Source organism: Myiozetetes cayanensis, unplaced genomic scaffold (assembly GCF_022539395.1).
Source record: "Myiozetetes cayanensis isolate MyiCay16 unplaced genomic scaffold, myiCay2020 scf31, whole genome shotgun sequence".
Lineage (NCBI taxonomy): Eukaryota > Metazoa > Chordata > Aves > Passeriformes > Tyrannidae > Myiozetetes > Myiozetetes cayanensis.
Window position 1 is genome coordinate 3,328,109 of NW_026087533.1, and position 20,013 is coordinate 3,348,121.

The 20,013-nt window shown below is 57.0% G+C and overlaps 2 protein-coding genes across 4 annotated transcripts; one reads left to right on the forward strand and one right to left on the reverse strand.

The window, feature by feature from the left end:
• Positions 1–5,975: 5,975 nt before the first annotated feature.
• On the reverse strand, positions 5,976–6,536 carry TRNP1 (TMF1 regulated nuclear protein 1). The gene has a single exon (XM_050326097.1). The coding sequence runs from the start codon at positions 6,534–6,536 to the stop codon at positions 5,976–5,978; it is 561 nt and encodes a 186-aa protein (XP_050182054.1).
• A 157-nt stretch (positions 6,537–6,693) lies between these two features.
• KDF1 (keratinocyte differentiation factor 1) lies at positions 6,694–18,868 on the forward strand. 3 transcript variants are annotated; one of them, XM_050326524.1, is made up of 5 exons: positions 6,694–8,535; positions 11,420–11,601; positions 13,609–14,719; positions 15,788–15,862; positions 16,513–18,868. In XM_050326524.1, exons 3-5 carry the CDS (start codon positions 13,627–13,629, stop codon positions 16,593–16,595), a joined length of 1,251 nt encoding a protein of 416 aa, XP_050182481.1. In that variant the 5' UTR covers positions 6,694–8,535; positions 11,420–11,601; positions 13,609–13,626; the 3' UTR covers positions 16,596–18,868. The 3 variants fall into 3 exon arrangements, with proteins under 3 accessions (XP_050182481.1, XP_050182480.1, XP_050182479.1); XM_050326523.1 differs by lacking the exon at positions 6,694–8,535 and adding an exon at positions 10,107–10,236; XM_050326522.1 differs by lacking the exon at positions 6,694–8,535 and having other exon boundaries at positions 10,345–11,601.
• The last annotated feature ends 1,145 nt before the right edge of the window (positions 18,869–20,013 follow it).

The window sequence follows — 20,013 nt, forward strand, 5'->3', positions numbered from 1 at the left end:
GCAGCACCTTGCCCTTTGCTGCGCGCGTCATGGAGCTATTTTGGGGCTCATTCCTCACTCCATCACCCTTCCCAGGGCTTGCCAATCCACAGATTTGGCTGCTGTAGGTGGAGGGAAACCCTAGTTCTTGAGGGAAGGCGGCGGTGCGAGTGCTGGGATGCTCGGGATCAGCTCCGGGGAGGAGCGGGAGGTTAATTCCCCTCTGCTGAAGGTTCAGCCCTCGGAGGAGACGGCGGATCCTGCCCGAGCCTGTAACCTGGAGCACCTGTGGGCTTTGGGAAGGAGCCGGCTGTGGGCACGGCGTGTGATCCGATTAGGGCAGCCAGGGCTGAAAATAGAGATGCTGCTCCGTGAGGGGAGACTCGCAGGGTGATCCAGACGACCCCGGCAGGGAGGTGAGAGGCAGGGACACTTGAACCCTGGAAAATCGTGGCTTGGACGCTCCTGGCTGTGCCCAGCTGCAGCCTGGCCTTCCTGGAAGGAGAAGGGCCTGGAAGAAACCACCTCTCCAAGCCCACACGTAGCAGCATTAGTTACCCAATTTCCCTTACGTGATTCCTTTAAAAATGGATTCAAATGCCTGGAGAAAACTGTTCTGAACACCCAAACACTCGGAAAAGGGGTGTGAGGAGGCTGAAGAAGCCACTTTCTGCTGTTTTTTCACCCAAAAGCACTCTCCGTGGGGCTGCCGTGGTCAAAACCAGCCAGGACAGGAGCAGGGGCAGAGTCCCAGCGTGGGATTCCGGTGCTGGGAATCAGGAGTAAGCAGGGCAGGAATTAGGCACATTAACTTGCAGGGCAAAACAACCCGATTGCCGAGGTTTAACAAGATCAGTGACTTAAAGAGCTTTAGTGGGGAAGAGAGAAGTGGACCAAGACGAGCTTGGCACAGTAAGGAGAGGGCAGGGCAGCCAGGTGCCACAGGAACGGGCTTCTGAGACCTGGAAGCTCACCAGAGCCAGGGAAAGACCCCTGGGGGTGCTGGGGGATGGGGGGTCATGGAGTGGTGGGGATAAGGGGTGCCCACCTTCAGGCCCCAGGCAGCATCCCCCACCTCCAGCTCTCCTCACCCCAAGGATGGGGGGTCTGGGCAGGAATGGGAGGACAAAACTGAAAACAGGGGATTTATGGGCACTCCTCAGCACATCTGAACTGGGATGAAGCACCAGGTTACCCATCCCAGGGCTGAGGGAGTGGGAAAAGATGACTTGCAGCCCCTCATAAAAGCTCTGGGGGAGCCCAGGCTGGGCTCAGATGCTGGAAGGGGCAAATCAGGGGCCAGGGGGGCAATTCCCACTCCCTGAGACCAACTGGGGCTGTAACCACCTCTGAAAGAAGTAAAGGCCAGAGCAGGGAGAGGGCATGGAATGGGCACTGGGGGTTCCAGCAGGAAAGAGTTAAGGGGAGGGCGGTAGAGTGGGGGGGAATGTTCTTGAAGTGTTTCCACAGAGATTTGTGCACGGACATGCCTGGGCTGTGGGGAGAGGCAGCTGGGAGGGTGGAGAGGGGGGAGCTGGGGGGATGGAGAGGGAAACTTGGGGGATGCTGAGGGGAGCGGGGATTTGGGGGCGACTCTGTGAAGGTGAGGCTTGTCCCCTCATTTGGGGACCCCTGCGTGGGGGGTCACCTCCCCGGTGCCGGGGCTGGAGGGGGGAGCCGGACCCGCCCGCCCGGTCCCCGCCGCCCCGGGGCTGCTCCGCCTCGGCGGCTGCGGCAGCAGCTCCCGCAGTGCCCTCTGGTGACCGAACCGGGCGGCTCCGGGTGGCATCGGTGGCCTCCCGGTCCCTGGGACCTTCGGGAGGGTAGCCCTGTCCCCTCCTCCCCATCGCTCTGGGACCGTCCCTTTCCGACCCTCTCCGTCGCCCTCGCCCCGTCCCTTTAACCCCCTTCATCACTTTCGCACCCACCCTCTCCCCTCTCCACTCTCCCTGTCCCTGTCCCCTCTCCATCAGCCTCCCACTGTCCCTGTCTTCCCCTCCATCACTCTCACCTGGTCTCTGTACCCCTCCATCACTCCTGTACCATCCCCTCTCCCTCTCCCATCACCCTCCCAACTATCCCTGTCCCCCTTTCCATCACTCTCACTGCCCCTGTCTCCCTCCACCACCTTCCCACAGTCCCTACTTTCCCCCCCTCGCTCTCACACCGGCCCCTCAGAGGCATTTCAGCTCTGGGCAGTTCCTGCCCCTGCCCACCCGTGGGTGCCTGTGGCCCTGCCGACCCCCCTCACACCCCCACACGCCCCCAGGAGGATAACCCGAAGGAATTAGCAGCGGAAAGGGGAGAAGCCAGGCTTAGGTATTAACAGCCCACGTTAATTTTATTTTTCCCAGAAAGTCTGTAACAAAATAATCTCATAAACCCAACAAGTGTCGGTGCTGTTTATGTAAGAGCATCGCTGGCAGGAGGGCAGGAAGGCAGCGGGGTTATGTAAAGCCCTGTGCTCCCGAGGCAGGGGGTGATCCCAAAGGCACCGGGGGGGTCTGGCTCCTGCTGGAGGTGCTGTGGGTTTCCCCCTTCCTAATCTGAGCCCCAAACGGGCCCAGGACCCTCCAGCAGGAGTTTGCTGTTGTCCCTGTCAGTGGTAGTGTCAGCTGGAGCTTCCTGGGACTTGTGGAGGTGCAGGAGGTGATGCTGCTCCCATGAGCAGCCCCTGTGTAATGAGACTCTGGGACTAGCTTTTGTTCCCTTCTAATTATTTTTGCTGGAACAGGGATCACTTCTCACTCCAGTATCAGCCTGGGGAGCTGCTGTTGTTCCTCCACTCCAAAAACCAGGACACAACTGCCCTCCCCAGCCTCCCCAGTGCACTTTAACTGCTGAAGGGGGGGATGTCCCCCTGTCCCAGCAGATGGAGGGGGCCCCACTGCCTTTCCCCATCCTCTGAAATCCTGGGTGTGGTGTTCCCTGGGCACCTGGAGCAGACAGGTATCCTTATTTCATCTATTTGCAGGGTGTTGAGAAGGCCTGGGGTCTCCTTCTTGCCCTTCCACAGTGCTTCTGTCCTTGCTGACCACATCCCCCAGGAAAATGGGAATAGTAAGCATGTGAATTGTAATGGATGTCATGTTCCAGCTGAAGATACTCCAGGAATACAAAGTGGGATGAGACCATAACCTCACTGAGACCAAAGGGGTGTGGATGAACCATTGCATGGAAGGATTTCAAATTATTTTGGTCTGACTGGTTTAATGGAGTTGATTTATCATAATTTTAAGGTCTTTTCCCACATTTCCTCTGAGTCGGTTCTGCTCTAATCAGGTCAAAAGCTGATTTGCAAATAATCACCAGAGAAGGGGGGGGGCTGGAAGGGGGGGAAATCGAGGGATTTAAGCCCAAGCTGTGCATTTCATACCATTAATTGAAAGCCTGGGAGAGATAATGTGTCCCTTCTCCTGGCTGAGACCCGTAAGCTGCTATTAACAGCAAATTCCCCACCCGGCTCCGGGAATCACCTCCTGGCTGGGATTACAGTTGTGCACTGAGGGGAAAACCTCCCCCAGGGACTGATTTAGCAAAAGGGCAGAAATTAGGGAGCACCGAGGGGTGTCAGAGCACTCAGAGCTCCACTTAGGGCAGCACAAACCTGAGAAGAATTGTTTGAAAACTGGGATTAATGGGAATAAGGCATAGGTCTCCCAGTGCATGACCGTAAAGGCAGGGTGGTAGCTTAAATATTTCTCTGCCACCTCTTTTCTGCACATATTTATGTGCAAGTTGTACCTTATTTTTCACCTTATATGAGTTTTTCAGGACAAATTATGTCTGTATTTGTGTGAATATATATATATATATATTTACATATGTGGTGCCAGAGACCCCAGCCACCCACAGTGACATTCTGCTGCAGGAATTCTGAGCACACTTTCCATGTCCCCACACCCCCGAAGGAGGGAAGAGGTCGATAATCAGAGAAATCCACCCCGGTATTAATTACACGCCATTACCAGGGCTTATTTGCTAATCCCCATTCTAATCACCCTCTCGGTTATATTTCAACCAGCACCTCAGGACACTGCATGTAATGAATAAAATATATATCAAAGTTTATTCCAGAGCACGGTGAGGGCAGCAGCAGCAGCCAGGGTTACACAACAGACCTGCTGTCACACCAAGGTAGTCGCGGCACATTCATACGTCAGTGAAATCCCACCCCCCGAATCCCACCCAGCCCAAACCCTTTTTTTTTTTTTTTTTTAGTAAAATAAATAAACAATTTTTTTTTTTTTTTTCCAGTGGGATTCATGCAGCCTCTGGGGAAAGCCACTGCAGAAGCTTGGCACAGCGAAGCGAGAGCTGGTGGCTCAGGTGAGGGACTCTTGTAATCCCAGGGACGGTGAGTGCTGTGTCCGGCGGAGGAGCGGGATCACGGTGGGGGCTTTGCCAGCTGAGCCACTGCAATTCCCACTGGGAAAGGGGTGATCCCATCACGTCCAAGTCCTCCATCCGAAGGGGTGATCCCATCAGGTCCGAGCCCTCCATCCTGAGGCCAGCTCAGGGCTGGTGGGGCAGCGATGGGGACAGTGATGGGGACAGCAGCATCAGGGCCCTGCACAAGCCTTCTGCCCCGAGAGGGATCCTTCATCCCGAGCCCTCCTCCGCCTCCTCGTGCCTCCTCGCCAGCCCGCAGCGACAGGCTCTGCTGCCAGGTGACATTGGATGTCCCCAAGGACGTTTGCTGGAAGCACCGGGAGGTTTCAAGTGTCACCCGCTTGGTCAGTCATCAGAGCAGTCCCGAAATTCCAGCTCGGTGGGAGGCGAGCGGTGCCGGTGCCATCACGGGGTCCAGTCCTCACGAATTCCAGTCCTGACGAATCCCAGTCCTCTCCTGCTCTCTGCCCCTGTGGGGGCCGAAACCGCTGGCCAGGGCTGGTGGAAGTGGAGTGGCCCCGAGCCCGCTCGATTCCCCACTGAGGCTTGCACAGAGGCCCAGTATCAGTCACAGTCCCACCAGTGTCCTGCTGGCCCAAGGGCTCTGGGACCCCTCCTGAGGGGCTGCCCTGAACCTGCTGCCTTTGGGAGGGAGGTGACCCCAGACTGAGATGGAGGTGCTGGCAGCAGATTCCCCGATAAACACATCCAAACCTGGCAAGATCCCCCAGGGATCCCAGACCCTGGAGGGTCTTCCAACCCCATGGGGGTTCCCAGACCCTGCTGGGCCCCCCAACCTCACTGCCCCTGCCATCTTCCAGCTCACTGCACACCCTGGACCCTGACCCTGCAGGATCCTTCAGGCACTCCAAACACCCGGGGACCACACCCACCCCCAAAAAAATTCCTCAGAGCACCCCAAGGTCCCCAGACCCTGCTGGGGAGTGCCCCAATACCACAGGGTCCCCTACAGAACCCCAAACAACTCAAACCCCCCAGAGTCTTCCCCCATCAGACCCCTCAGGCCACTGCTGGGGTCCCCAGATCCTGCTGGGTACCCCCACCCTGAAGAGTCCCCCAGACCCTGCAGGATCCCTCTGGGACCCCCAAATCCTTTGGGTCCCAGCCCCTCGGATTCCCCAGACCCTGCTGGGTCCCCCTACCCCATAGGGACCCCCAGACCCCTCACACCCTGCAGAATCCAATCAGGACCCTCAAACCCACTGCTTTCCAAGCCCCCAGACTGCCTCAAACCCCCTAAAGACCCCGCTGGGTCACCCCCACACCATGTGGTCCCCCAGATCCTGCAGGGTCCCCCAGACCTATCAAACTGTCCCTGAATTTCAGAACCCCCAATCCAGAAGACCCTGGATCCTCACCAGTCAGACTCCTTGAAGGACTGGATCCCCCCCCAGATCCGCAGGATCCCCATCCCCATCACGGCACCCACTCGATCCAACCCCCTCAAGGACCCCAAACCCCTCCAGGTCCTCACCGATCAGACCCCTCCCGCCGGGGCTCCTCGAAGCACTGGGTCCTCCCAGATCCCGCAGAGTCCCCCAGACGCATCACAGAACTTTCCGATCCCCCCCGATCAAACCCCTTTAAAGCACCCCAGCGCCCTCCATCCACCCACCCAGTCCCACCCCACGCCCCTCCCTAGGCGGACCCGCGGGGCGCCGCGGGCAGCCGGCGCACGGGGGTCCCCGCGGCCGCCCCCCGCGCCCTCGACGGTGCCCAGGGCACGCAGCTGCGGAGGGCGCGGGCGGCGGCGAGCAGCGCGGCGGGCCGGGGGCGCGGGCGGCGGCGGAGCCCTTCTGCAGCCGCTGGCTCTGGGCCGCCAGCGCCAGCTGTGCCTGTGCCACGCCGGCCCCGAGCCGGCCCAGCGTCTCTGCGCGGGCGGCCAGGCGGAGCTCTGCGTGCCGCAGGGCGCAGTGCACCTGCCACACGCGCCCCTCCAGCTCGGCCGCCGCCCGCCGCCGCCCCTCCGCCGCCACCAGCCGCCGCCGGGCCGCCGCCAGCTCCACCGCGCCGGGGTTGCTGCTGCTGCTGCTGCCGCCGCTCTCCGGGCCCGCCTCGGGCCCGCCGGGGCCGCCGCGGGACGGGCGCTGCGCGTCGCCGCGGGTGGGACTCCGGGATGCCGGTGCCGCCGGGGATGCAGCCATGGGGAGCGGGAGCGGGAGAGGAGGGATGCGGCGGGGATATATAGCCCGGGGGCGGTGCTGGCGGAGGGTGGCTCGGCCCCGGTGGGGGCGGCTCCGCACCGGCAAAAGGGGGATGGGGGGGGGGTAGAGGAGGGACGCGAGACCCCGGAGCGGTGCGGTGCAACCCGGGGGTCCGTATGGACCGGCACGGCACCAGTACGGGCTTGGTTCTGCACTGGCCCGGGATTCGGTATAGCCCGGTGGGGCACATTACCGGTGTCGACACTGGCACAGCCTCGGCCTCGGCACAACACCGGGCTGGGCATGGCTCGGTGTGGCCCTGCTCAGACCCGGTACTGGCACCGGCCCTGGGCTCGGTGTGGCCCAGTACGGCATCGATGCGGGCTCGGTGCCAGCACTGACAGGACATAGGGCTCGGTATGGCCCGGTAGGGCACTGTCCCGGTGGTGTTAGCAGTTTGTGGTGCCCTCGGGGGGAGTCGTGGGAAATACTGAGCTGGGGACGGGCTGGTATCACTGGGAAAGGCTGGACTGGGAGGGGAGATTTACCGGGATGGGTTAGTGGGGAAAGCCGGACTACGAGGGGTTACTGGAACGGCTGGTTTGAGTCTGCAGCTCCTGAGAGAAGCAGCTGAGAAGCTCCTGGTGCTGTCTGGGGGATGCTGGTGCCTCTGCCTGGGGCAGGGAGAAGAGCAGGGGGCAGCCTCTTTCCCCCCCACCACCCATCAGGCTGTGGCTGGGATGTCCCATCTGGGGTGCAGGGAATGTGACACCAGGAGAGCGTGTCCTTGGTGCGCATGGCTGTCACAGCAACGTCATTATCATTTATATGGTGTTAATAGACCTGGGGGTGGGATGGCACGGGGAGGGGGCTGGAGAGGGAGGTGCTGCTGCCACCTTGCTCCCCCACAGAGCCTGTTTTTTGGGGTTCCTCCTGCCGGAATGCCGTCCTCAGTAGCTGCATCTTCATGTAGGTGTGTGGGGTAAAAACCTGCTTGTGTTTCACATCGGAGCAGCAGGGAGGATAAAAGGGATGACAGAAACGAGGTGCCAAGCTCTCATCCCACCCCCAGACCGGATCAAAAGCCTAAGACAAAACCCAGCCTAAATGTGTTCCAAGCAGAGCCACATCCAGGCCTGCAGTGGATGTCGCCCACGGAGCTGGTGACATTTTTGCTTCCCTTACCTTAGGAGGAAAAAAAATAAACCCCCATCTCTTGCGCTTTGCATCACATTCCTGCTCCTGCCAGGCTGCCACACGTCTGACAGGCACCGGAGCAGCGTCAACGGCTGCTGCGTCACTGCTCCAGCCCCCGCTGCCGGCTCGTCCCCGGCAGACACCGCACCCCCACCGCCCGGGGTCGGAGACACGGCCACGGCGCTTCCTCGAGCTCTGCAGGCTGCATTCCAGGCTGTGGGAAAGCTGAAGTCTTCGTGCATCTGATACAAATGCTGCTCTGAAATGGGGTGTGGGATTTGAGGGGCCGCTGCTCCCTCGTGGGGTTAAAGCTCTGCCCTTGCTCCCCGTGCCCAATAATCTGCGGGGACAGGCAGGAATTAAACAGAACATCCTCCTCTCCCGTTTTTTCTCTGCTTCTTTGGAACTTGGATCTCCAAGGGTATTCCCGAAAGGGGAAAGGGCTGGGATCTGCCACGCTCTGAGCTTCCCCCTTTTCCCCAAAGTGAAACCCCCAAACTGCAGAAGTTGGAGGGATCTCAGGAGGTGCCCGTTCCGTCATCACCTGCTCAGAAAATAATTACTTTTTTTGGATCACCTCCCACGTCTGCGCTGCTTGTCGCCTTCCCAGCTCCAGGCCCTGCTCCGGGGTGAGAAAAGGACACAAAAACATGGAGCAGGGGGAAAGATGGGCTGGGTTTGTTGGGCAGTGAGGCTGAAGGTGACTGTGTCCCCAGGCTGTCCCAGCACGTCCCACTAGTGAGCAGACAGGAGCTGGGAAAGGCAAATAGCAGGAGAATAAAAGAACTGCCCCTGCCCTGAGGTAAGTCAGTGACTGAGTCCCCAAAACCCTCCGGCACTGCAGGATCTCTGCCCGGGCTGACGAGCTATTAATGATTTAGCAGAGGAGGCTGCAATTAGCAGCGCTCAGAATAAACCTCGGTGATGCAAAAGCCCGGTGGGAGCTTTGTTCTCCCTCCCCTGCCAGCGCCCCTCTGCCAAGGCACCAATCACCGGGATGGGACACCGGGATGGGACCACATCCTGCATCCCACCTCCAGTCCAGTCGCCGGTATTCCCGCAGGGATGCAGGCAGCAGGAGGACACAGCCAAGGGATGTGCACTGGCCTCGTCTGCAGCCTCTTTAAAGCCCCGCACTGGGATGTGCTCCAGAAAAGCAAAGCCTTGTCACAGGCAGCAAATAATTCATGTTGGTGCCATCTCTCCCAGCCTCTCTGCAAGTTTGTCCCCAGGTGTCCCAGTTACCAGGACAGGGGGGCCCAGGCACTGCTCTCTCATCCTGGCACAGTGTAAGGGAAGGAATCCTGCATCAGGATTTCAGGTTTAAACCTCGGGACTCCTGGGGTTGACCCAGCTCCCTGTCCCACCACCCTGGACCCAGCGTCAGCAGTTTGGGATGTGGGAGGTGATGGGACACAGGGAAAAATTTGGGAGCTGAATGGTGCTGGGTTCAGGGGGTCACACTGTGCTGCTCAGCTCATCCTGGAAATGCCAGGCTCCATGGGACAGTGCCAGGAGAGGTTTCATGGCTGGGATCTGTGCTCAAGGCACCTGGTAGAGGAGAGGACACATTTCCAAGCAGTGCTATGAGTTATCCACGAATGAAATCCCAGACAGGGAAACGACACTGGCTGGGCTTCAGTGCCAGAGGCTTGAATAAATAAACACTGTCTCTGTGCCCTTTAGAGAAGGCAGGAGACTCTTGGCACTGGCACCATCCTTTAAACTGATTTCTCTTTCTCCTCTTTCCTCTTGGAAACTGGCAGCAGCCTCAGTGCAGAGCTGTCGTTCTGCCAGGTTCCTTCCCTGCTGCCACCTTCCCAAGGGGTTTCCGTCCTTCTTTCCAAACCTTCAGGAAAGGATCCGAACCGCCCAGCTCTTTGGGATAGTGATCCTTCAGGACAGGGATCCTTGGGGATGAGGATCCACTGGGATAGGGATCCCTTGGGACAGGGATCCTTTGGGATAAGGATTCTTCAGGACAGGGATCCTCGGAGGTGCGGGGACATTGGGATAGGAATCCCATGGAGCAGGGATCCTTGGGGATGAGGATCCACTGGGATAGGGACCCCATGGGACAGGGATGCTTGGGGATGAGGATCCATTGGGACAGGGATCTTTCATGAGAGGGATCCTTCCGGATCAGGATGCATTGAGGCAGGGATCTTTCGTGACAGGGATCCTTGAGGATGAGGATACACAGGGGTCCATGGCGATGGAGACCTTAAGGGGTGGGCACGGGGCTTCTGGTGGGGAGCCGATCCCCGGGGAGCCAGCGCTACTTGGGGGCACAGCCCGCTGGGGACGGGGCTGCCAGGCTGCTTTGACACAGACCCCGGTGAGTGCGGGGTGGGCTACGGGTGTTCCCGGTGGGATCGGTATTCCCGGCGGGATGGGGCCGCTTCGCCCGGCGCGCTCTGCTGTCCCTCGGCGCGGCCCGTCCACGTCACGTGTCTCACCTGGCGCAGGTGAGGCTGGGCCGGACGGCGCTCCCGGCTCGCAGGTAACACCGGCAGGGGGGACCCGGCCCGGCCCCGGCCCGGCCCCGACCCCCAGCCCCGACCCCGACCCCGGCCCCGCCATCAGCCCCGGCCCCGCCGCCCACCCTGCCGGCACCGCCCGCCGCTCCCCGGCGCTTCCCGGCCCCGGGGCAGCGCAGGCCGCGACCGGCACGGAGGGAGGGAGGGAAGGACACCGGGACATCCCATCACCGCCCCGGGGATCCCGCCATACACCCTCCCCGCCGAGCCCCCTGCGCCCCTCGGCTCCGTCCCCCCGCCGGGGCGGCTTCGCCCTCCCCGTGCGCCCCGGGCTCCCCCGGCACGGGGAACCCCGGATCCCCCCACCCCAAGGCTGGGGGACACCCCCCCCATTGCCCCCGGCGGTCCCCGGGGCTCCCCCGCCTTGTCCCTTCCCGCTGCTCCCGGACCTTCCCCGCCCTGGCCCCGGGGATGGTGCCGGGGCTCTCCCGGGAGGGCTGCTGGTGGTGGGAGCTCTCCCCGCGGGTTTTCGGGTCTCCCTGGTCCTTGCTGGGCTCGGCTTTGCTTTCCGGGGCTGGGAAACTTCAGTGGGGAGCGTGGCAGGACCCTGTGCGGGGCAGGGCAGGCCGGGCTGGGATGGGGCTGTCCCTGCTGCCGGCTTCTCTTCTCCCCAAAAATCCCCTGTTTGGAGGGCATTGGGAGGCCCAGGGTAGGCAGAGGGGGCTCTGTTTAGTGCCCAGGCAGGTCTCCCTGCTTCCTTCTCCTTCATCTGGGAGAAAGAAGGGCCAAATTTTGTTTCCCTGCAGCGTGGTGGAGTCCTGGCTGTCAGCTGGTTTTGGGCGAGGGGCACAGGGAAGCGTTTGGTGAGAGGCAGTTCCTTGGCTGGGCTGCTCAGATCTCAGGTAGCTGAGAGGGACAGGGAAGATGCTGGATCCACGTTACTCTGGGCCAGGATCTCCATCACTGCCTGGTGTCAGCAGGGAGAACAGGAGCTTCACAGAGTGGCTTTCAGCTCCTGGCAAGGCTGCTTAGAAAATTCCACGGAGTTAAGAGAAGTTGTATCCGTGTGCAGACCCTGTCTCCTGAACTCAGGAGACGTTCCCTGGCTTCCAACACCACCAGCAATAGGGTTATTGTCAATCCCATGTGCTGATTAAGGAGGTTCACAACCTAATTTAACTTTTTTTTTTTAAAAAACTTCCCAAGGAAATCCCGTCCTCTGAACAATGAAGATCTTAGACCCGGGCTAACTCTTAGATGTGCAGACCCTTTGTGAACCCTTCCTTGCTCCTCTGGAGCAGATGCTGAGGCTCTTTGGAGGGACCCTCTCCAGTCTCACACGGCGCCTGCGTGACAGCAGAGGAAGCAGCGGGAGAGCCACGACCCCTGTGAGTATCCCCTGGATGTGGGTTTTGGTCTGAGCTTTTGTTTATGCCTGGGGGTTTTTCAGGCCAGTCTGTTGCCTGTGCTAGAGGAGCTGCTGGATTGAGGAGCTGTGTCTTGTCCGTGCTCCCAGGGAGCTTTTCCATGTGATCCAGGGGTTGCAGGAGCATGAGCTGTGATGGGAAGGGACGAGCCCAGGACTCTGACAGGTGCCTGTCTCTGACATCTGTCCTTGCAGCTCTTTTTCATACTCTTCCTTGTGTCCAGGATGCTCTGAAATTTCAGAATATCATGTATTGTTATGTAAGTGAGTCTTGCTGTCAGCACAAAGAACACAGAGTGTTGTGTTGCTGTTACACAAGTGAGCAGTGCAGATGTTGGATCTCTTCCTGAGGCCTCAGGATGAAGAGAAACATCCCAGTAATCAGCTCTGTCCTCAGTGCAGCTCAGATGCTTTTGGCCTGCTTTTAAATTTTGAACCAGTGATGAAGCTGAGGAAAAAACCTTCATTGTTCTGAACAGAAAGCAATCAAAACTCTCCACTGATGCTGAGATGAGGGAGCCCTGCCTGCTCAGCACTGAACTTGCAGCATCTGGGGCTTTTTATTTAACATATTGCCCAGCAATGTGCAAAGGGAGCTCCTGGGATGAATTTTTATAAGGTAACAGAGCCAAAATATTCCTGGAAAGCAGTGGTGTGCTGTAACTGCCTGGCTTTCAGTCTGGGCCTGTTCCTTTGTGGAGAAAATGTTTCTATTTGTTTAAAAAAACAGAGGAAAAGAGGCAATGCTCTAACAAGGTCAGACAGATTTATTTATTCATGCTTGAGGTGCTCTATAGAAAGTCTATAGCAGAGCAACAAGGACAGTCCTAAAACATTTAAGCTATGGCTGGGCTCTCACTGCTTATTAATTACCCTAATTAGTATTTAAAAGGATCTCTTGGGGGTGAAAGCAGTGTTAGCCAAGAAGCTTGGAAACCATGGAGAATTTAGGGGCCCACCACAGCCTGGGATAAAGGGCAGCAGCAACAGAAGTGGAGAGTGACAGCCTTGACCTGACTCAGCATCGCCCAGCGCCGAGCTTTAATAATAAAAAGATTAATAACAGGGAGAATTAACATGCCAGGCTCTGGTTGTTGGCTCTGGGGAGATAAAATGTGACAGTGGATGCTGCAAAAACTGTTTACTCCTGCCTGCAGACCTGGAGCAGTCATGTTGGTAACGAGGGAAACAGTTGAGCAGAGTCTGCTGTGGCATCTCCGTAGTAGGGCTTGTAAAGATTTTGCTCCCTTGAGGAGTGATTTGAGACCAAGTTGTTGACAAGATCTTTTCCTTAATCCAGATGAAGACACGGGGTTTTCACAGGGAATGTGTTTGACACGACCCAACCTTAGCATGACTGGCAAAAATCGTTAGTGTTAGCAATGCCAGTGTTGCTAAATCCCCCTGAATTTAAATAGCACCAAGTAACGTGGAGTCTGAATTGGCAGCTTGCATAATGATGGATTGCTTGTCATCTCCTCCTGGGCACAGATGTGTTTTGAAATGGATAATCGCTGTCAGGGCCCAGCCTGATCCTGAGGAATGTGAGACAAAGGGGAGTTGTTTAAAAAAAGATACTTTCCCTTTGGAGCCTGTCAGCTCCAAGCTCCACCTCCAGCTGTGCTGTGAGTTTATTGCTCCAGAGCCTGACACCTCTTCTGAAGGTTGCAAGGATTTTGATGTCTTAAAATAGCCCTTTCAAAGCCTGTATCTTCTGGTTTGAATGTCTACCAAAGGGAAGCAAAGCTTGAGTAGTCGGAGAGCCCCGAAACAGGGGCTGGATTCCCTCTCTGTGCCACAAGTGGGAACAGCGTGAGCCCCAGCGTGAGCCATCCCTGTGAAAACTGAAATGCTGAGTCTGAGAATCACTGAGTTTGCCTGCCAGGCCCCTCGGTGCTGACGGGCAGCTCGCTGAGGTGGGGCTGGTGATGACGAGAGAGCCGTGACTTGAGCCCTCCCTGTTCCGCAGGTGCCCGAGCGCTGAGCCATGCTGGGCCGGAAAACACGACTGCCCCAGGACCTGAACAGCCACCGCCAGCTGAGCCAGGCCTGCCAGGAGGCCGTGCCCCTGCGGACACGGGCAGCCAAGGACACGGATGTCAGCTTGGAGGTGTTCAGCGGCTCCACGCCGGAGATCAAACCCAGCCGCAGCCGAGCCCAGCAGATGCGGGACAGGAAGGGGCGCAAAGCCGAGCTCAAGGACTCCAACGGCAGAGAGGCAGAGACAATCACCTTTATCTCTGGCACAGCAGAGGCTCCCCCAAGCCAGAGCTTGTGCTGCTCCTCTCTGTCTCAGGCCTGGAACACGTACAAGGCTGTTTTCTGTTGTATAGTGACCTGTGGGGGCTGCTTCCAGGACTGCAGTGTCTGTATCCCCTACCCGGGGCCCACCGAGACCTCCACTGACGATGGAAAGAACGGAGACTATAACGGGCGGCTGCCAAACAGCCCCGCCAACGTCTCCCCTGCTGAGAAGAACGGGAACCAGATCAAGAAGTCCAGCATGGGCAGCAGTTTCAGTTACCCAGATGTGAAGCTCAAGGGCATTCCTGTCTACCAAAACAGGAGCCCCAGCCACCAGCTGGAATCGGATTCCTGCTGCAAGGAGCTGCTGGAGAAGCCCTTCAGGAACAGCATAGAAAAGCCGCCGCTCCCCAGCAGCCACCGGAGCTCGGAGGAGTATTATTCCTTCCACGAGTCTGATGTGGACATCAGTGAGCTGAACGGCTCCATGTCCAGCAGGCAGATCGATGTCCTGATCTTCAAGAAGCTGACGGAGCTCTTCAGCGTCCACCAGATCGACGAGCTGGCCAAGTGCACCTCGGACACCGTCTTCCTGGAGAAGACCAACAAGATCTCGGACCTCATCAACAGCATAACTCAGGACTACAACCTGGACGAGCAGGACGCCGAGTGCAGGCTGGTCCGAGGCATCATCCGCATCAGCACCCGCAAAAGCAGGGTCCGGCCCCACATTTCCATCCCGGGCGGCCAGAGCCACGAGGGCAAGCCCAGCCGGGGCAACGCGCCCGACAGCGGCAACGAGACGATGCTGGAGTCCATGGTCATCAGCCAGGATGGTATGTGGGGTCCCTGGGTGTTGCTGCCTTGCTTGGTTGTTTTACCCAAGCCACGGAGGTGTGGCTGTGGGGAGGGGTTGAGAGCTGTTGTCTGTCCTCAGGGTGGGCTTTAGCTCGTTTTCTTTAGCGGCACAGATGAGTATGGAACTGTGCAGTGTCTGTATGTGTGTGTATTTTGATCCATGGAACGTATTTCAGGTTTCTGTGCCTCTGATAAAGTACATTTGTGCCTGCATTGCTGCAGCAGCTGTGCTCTCAATGCTTTATTTTTACAAGGCTTAAAATGCACAGGTTGATTTGCTTTCCTGGGATATGTGAATGGAGGTCCTTATGGAGACCTCTGCCTCTCACCCTCACTGTGCTGTGCCTTTCTTGAGCGTGTCTTTCCCTGCCAGCGAGGTTTGTGCTGAGCAATAGGAGGGTTTGTGCTGCTGCTGCAGTGATTCTGTCTTTCCTCTGCACCTCTAAGCGGGGCAGAAAGACCGTGAGTCAAACTGAACTGGTATGACCAGATGAGCTGCTTATGCCAGGCGATGTCCAGTTACTCAGCTGGCTCTGTCCCATGTGCTACCTGTCTAATGCACCTTTAGACTACTGTGACAGTGTCTCCTCGTTGCTGAGACCTCCTCCACACGGTAAATATCCCTGCAAAGAGGAGGGAAGGGCTGTTCCACAATGCCAGTGCCTCCTGGTTGTTCCAGGGCTGCTTCCTCCTTGCCGGAGCAGCCTGAAGTGCCCAACCTCCAGAACAGGTTGTAAGAGAGTTTGCTCTAGAAAGACCTTGGAAAGCTGGGTGTGGAGGTCAAGGAGACATCCAGAAGTAACAGAGGAAACCGAGTGGGTGTTGTGCTTCCCGGATTAGCAGGGAGGCTGCTGTTCCTTCCTGGTGTTCAAGGACCACACAGCTCAGGTTACCGGGACAATGGTGGAAGCAGTGGGAAGAACCAGACTCAACCTCCCCTGCTCCCTGAGGGTGGTGCCTCCTGGAGATCCCCGTGTTCCCTGACAGGGCTCCTCGCTGCTGAGTCATCCTTTCCTGTCTCAGGCCCTCTCGGTTTTTCATTCCAGATTTGGCCGTGCAAATATCGGAAGAAACGCCGGCAGATGTGATGGCCCGGAACATGAGGCGGCACAGCAGCGCAGGTGAGGGACCTGCAGGGGGGCCTGGGCTGCAGGGGCATCACAGCAGTGAGGGGGATGCCCTGAACCTCCCCTGTTTTGTGAGCCTCCAGTTTCCACCCTCCCCAAAGGCTGAGCTGACCTTGCCCTTTAGATTCCCCTCGGTTCTCTTGGGCTTCGGGAGCGATGGGAGCTCAGGACATTCCCTGGATTGGTGGGTCCTTCTGAAAAGGATTGAAATCCAAGTCTGGAGGGTTCTCTGCCCTTCCACAGTATTTGTCCCGGGAGCTTTCAGGCTCTGTGTGCCTCGCCAAAGTTTGGGGCTGTATTTGGGGTGTGACTGCCGAAGGTCACAGCTGGGTGAGACCTGGGAACAAAAGGAACTGTGCAAAAGGGAAGCAGGGGAGAGTGATGGGCTGTCCCCCTGAGCTCTGATCCTCCCAAAAAGCAGCCCAGGGCTAAAGGACAAGTTTCCTCCTGCATAATAACAGATCTGTCCTAGGAGATGGCTACAATACAGGCAGGGTTGTTCCCTGCCCGTGGGCTTTTTGTGGCTTTCTCCTCCCTCATGATACACAAAGCCTTTTGTGGCAGCTCCTTCCCCACCTGCCAGGTGCTCCACTGCTGTGCTTCACCCTGGCTAATGTCACCATCTCTTCTCTTTCCTCTCCAAGGCTCTCCAACAAGCAGAGATTCCTCTTTCCAAGACACAGAGACTGACTCGTCTGGGGCACCTCTGCTTCAGGTGTATTGTTAAAGGACCCAAGCATTCCAGGGCAGGCATTCCAGGGCTTTGCTGCAGTCACATTCCTCCTCTTTCCATATGGAGTGTGCTTGGGCCACTTTTTTTCCCCCCAGCCCAGTCTACCCTGGTCCTTTACTGAAGCCAAATTCCTCCTGCTGCCTGAATTTCACTGGATATTTTGGGTTTTTTTCTGGACAATATAGAACATCAAGGAGGAGCACTGTGGAGCTGATGAACTTGGAAGGCGGAGTGTGTGCCCAGGGAGGAGAAGATGGACAAGGAAGTATCAGATAACTTGTGCCTCTGTGATTTCTTGTAGATTTAAACATTTAGCTCCTGCAGCCTCAGTGGCCCAGCCCTTTGCCTGCTTTGGGGATCTGTTGTACAGTTCTTGCTTCCTGGCATTGCCTGAGTTAACTTGGGTAGGGGATGACTGGGTGGTGTCTCTGTGTTGGTGCTGATGCTGAGGTGAGGCTCTAGAGACCCAAATCCCCCTCTAGAGACCCAAATCTCTGTTTAAAGCGGCTGGGATGGTCCCCAAAAACCTGTGTGCTTGCAGTAGCCAGATCTGCCTTGTCCCTGCTGACCCTTGGTGTCATGTCCTGCTGCCTCGTGAGGAGAAGGTTCAGGTAAAAGGGGTTAATTTAATTTTTGGCCTCTTGGTTTGTCTCCTGAGACACGGGAGGTGGGATGGCTGCTCAGCTGCTTCCTTCACCCTCCCTGGGCAGACCACGGGGGATCAGCTCTGCCAGCCTGATGTGAACTAAAGCTGTGAGGTGTTCCCAGGTGCACACACTGACCTGGGACTTCCCTGCCAGTCCCAACTCTTCCTCACTCCTCTGCCAAGCCCTCCACGTTTCCCATCCCGCTGGGCAAGCCTGGAAGCAGGGCTGTGGCAGCTGAAGGAAACAGTTTGATTCTGACTTCTTGTGTTTGCTAGAAAGTGCCTTAAAAGCGGCTTGCTTCAAAAGGAAAAGGCTCCTGAGAGTGTCTGCACAGGGTTTGTGAGGCACTGCTGGTCCTTTCCTTCCCCTCAGCACCTTCTCCTTCCCTTTGCTCCTCTCCACCAGGCAGTGGGGAGCAGGAGATGGGGCAATGCTACCCCCAGGGCACAGTGCCAGGTGACCTTGAGGGCTGCAGCACTGCAGCAGGAGGAAGCTGGATCTGTGGTGTTGCCACTTGGTTGTTTATCAGAAAGTAAACACGTGCAGCCACGGGACTTGTTTATACTTTTGGGTGTCCTTGGACGTGAATGGAAAACACTTGGTGTTGGATTTACCAGCCGTGGAATGAACACACCCACTGGTTTTGGGAGAGAGGGAACCCAAAATAGGCCCTGTGCTTTGGTGTGGACCGTGTTTTTGTGCCTTCGTTGGACTGGAATGCTTTTTAATTGGACTAAAAGGTGCCTTAATTGAACTGAAATGTGCCTCAGATGACTTGAAATGTGCCTTAATTTCACAGCCTGTGATGATGATTCTTCAGAAGGTTGGGTAGGGGGGAAGGATTTAATTCCTCTCCTGAGCAGCCAGGCTTATTTAACAGACCAAAACCCTTTGAAATGGACAGTTCCAGTCCCTGCTAGGGCCTGGTTTTGTAAAGCACTGGCTTTTCAGAATGCTTTGAGAAATCAGGGGCATTGCTGAGACCACACCTGGAGACGCTGAGAGAGCGAGACGGTTTGAAAATAAAGGGGAGAGACTGAGCCTGGGATTTGGCTTCCCCTCCCTGCTTTGTGTTTAAAGCTGTTGGTTTGTGAAAAGCCCAGTTTATACAAGAAGACTTGAAGCAAGGCCAGGCTGGGGCTCCCAGAAGAGCCGTGTGTGGTCACCTCCTCCCATACGGGTGGACCCACCTGGTTTCTGCTTCTCAGTGGATTATTTGGACGTTATTATTTGGACAAGTTTGCTCAAACCTGTGCACTGGGGCTCAGCACGGGTCACACTGACACACAGCAGCTCTGTGGGCTGTGCTTTGGAGACGAGGGGTGAGCTGGACTTGCAACGAGCTGCGACCGCTGGAGCAGGTGGAAATAGCACATTTTTAATGCTTGGTCTGTGTGTGAAGAGTGAATGGGTATGGATTAAGCTTATAAAAAAACCAAACCAATCCCCTTCCCCCCCCAAAAAAAAAAACAACCCCAAAAACTCATTAAGAGGAGAATTTTCAACTCGGTGGTTCCTGAAGCTGGTTCACCTGTGGTGTCTTACGGGATTCTTTTGCACTCCTTGGCCTTAAATGTTCTGATTTGGTCTTTTTTTATAAAGTAAAAGATGAGCTCTTTACCTGTGCTGTGTCCTTCACCTTCCTGCTCCCATCAGTTTGGGAATCCTGGGTGGGGGATGCACAGGAGGTGTGTTGATTCCTGCTTTGCCAGGTAGACAAGGACCTTTCCATCCATTTGGCAGCTCCAGGGGGATCGTTCAGAGGGCTGAACACCGGGATGGTGCCTGGCTGCAAATTAAGGAGCCTCTGGGGAAGTGCCTGTTGGCATGCAGGGAAACCTGGACCTTCCCTGAGGGTTGATGAGCTCTGGAAAACCTGAGCCTGGGGCCAGAATTTCCACCTTGTCCCTGTGATGTCGCCAGGCCTTGGTAGGAAGTGCAGGAATGGCTGGGGAGCTGCTGCTGTCCCTGATGGCTGGGCAGGATCAGCTCGGGGAGGGGAGGTTGGCTCAGCCTCTGACCCTGTGACTTGAAGGACCAGTTCTGCGCTTCCCAATTTCACTGCAAAAGCTCAGGATAACCTGCAGAGCTTCATTCCCTCCCTCCCTGACCTTCCCTCGCCCTCCCAGGGCAGAGGACAAGGGGGTGTGGGTGAGTTCTCCTCCCTGGTGCACAGGACCAACTGGAGAGATGTGTTTCCTGGAAGGATTTCAAAGCCATGAACAGGTAAGTGCTGCCTTCTCTTGGCTGGGAAGGGTCTCTGGAGATGGATCCCTCTGAGGGATCCATGTGCTGCCCAGCCTGAGCCACCCCACAGTGGTTCCCTGGGATTGGCTTAAGGCAGCTTGGGAACTCTGCAGGGAATGGCTGCAGGAGTGTTAAAGAAATTCCTCTTCCTCACCCACACCCTGAACTGCTGAATTATTTATTTCAGTGTGGCTTAGACCTTGGAAAGCAGATGGATGGACCCTAATTCCTCACAGCCTGCTCCTTGTAGGAACAGTGGAGCTGAGGCTCCTCCTAAAACTAAGCAGTGACATTAAATACTCACTGGCTGTTTCCCTCCTTGGGGTTCTGCTGTTCCATCACTCCTCCCAAAGCAGCCCTGCAGTCTGGGATATTTCCCAAATGGTCTGAGCTGCTGTAGTCATTAATAAAAGCTGAGCCAAGAGCTGCTGCTGGGGAAAACTTTTTAGCCTATGGAAAACTCCGTGTGCCTGCAAGGTTTTGCTTTTAGAGAGGGGGCACAGGGTGAGGAGCTTGGG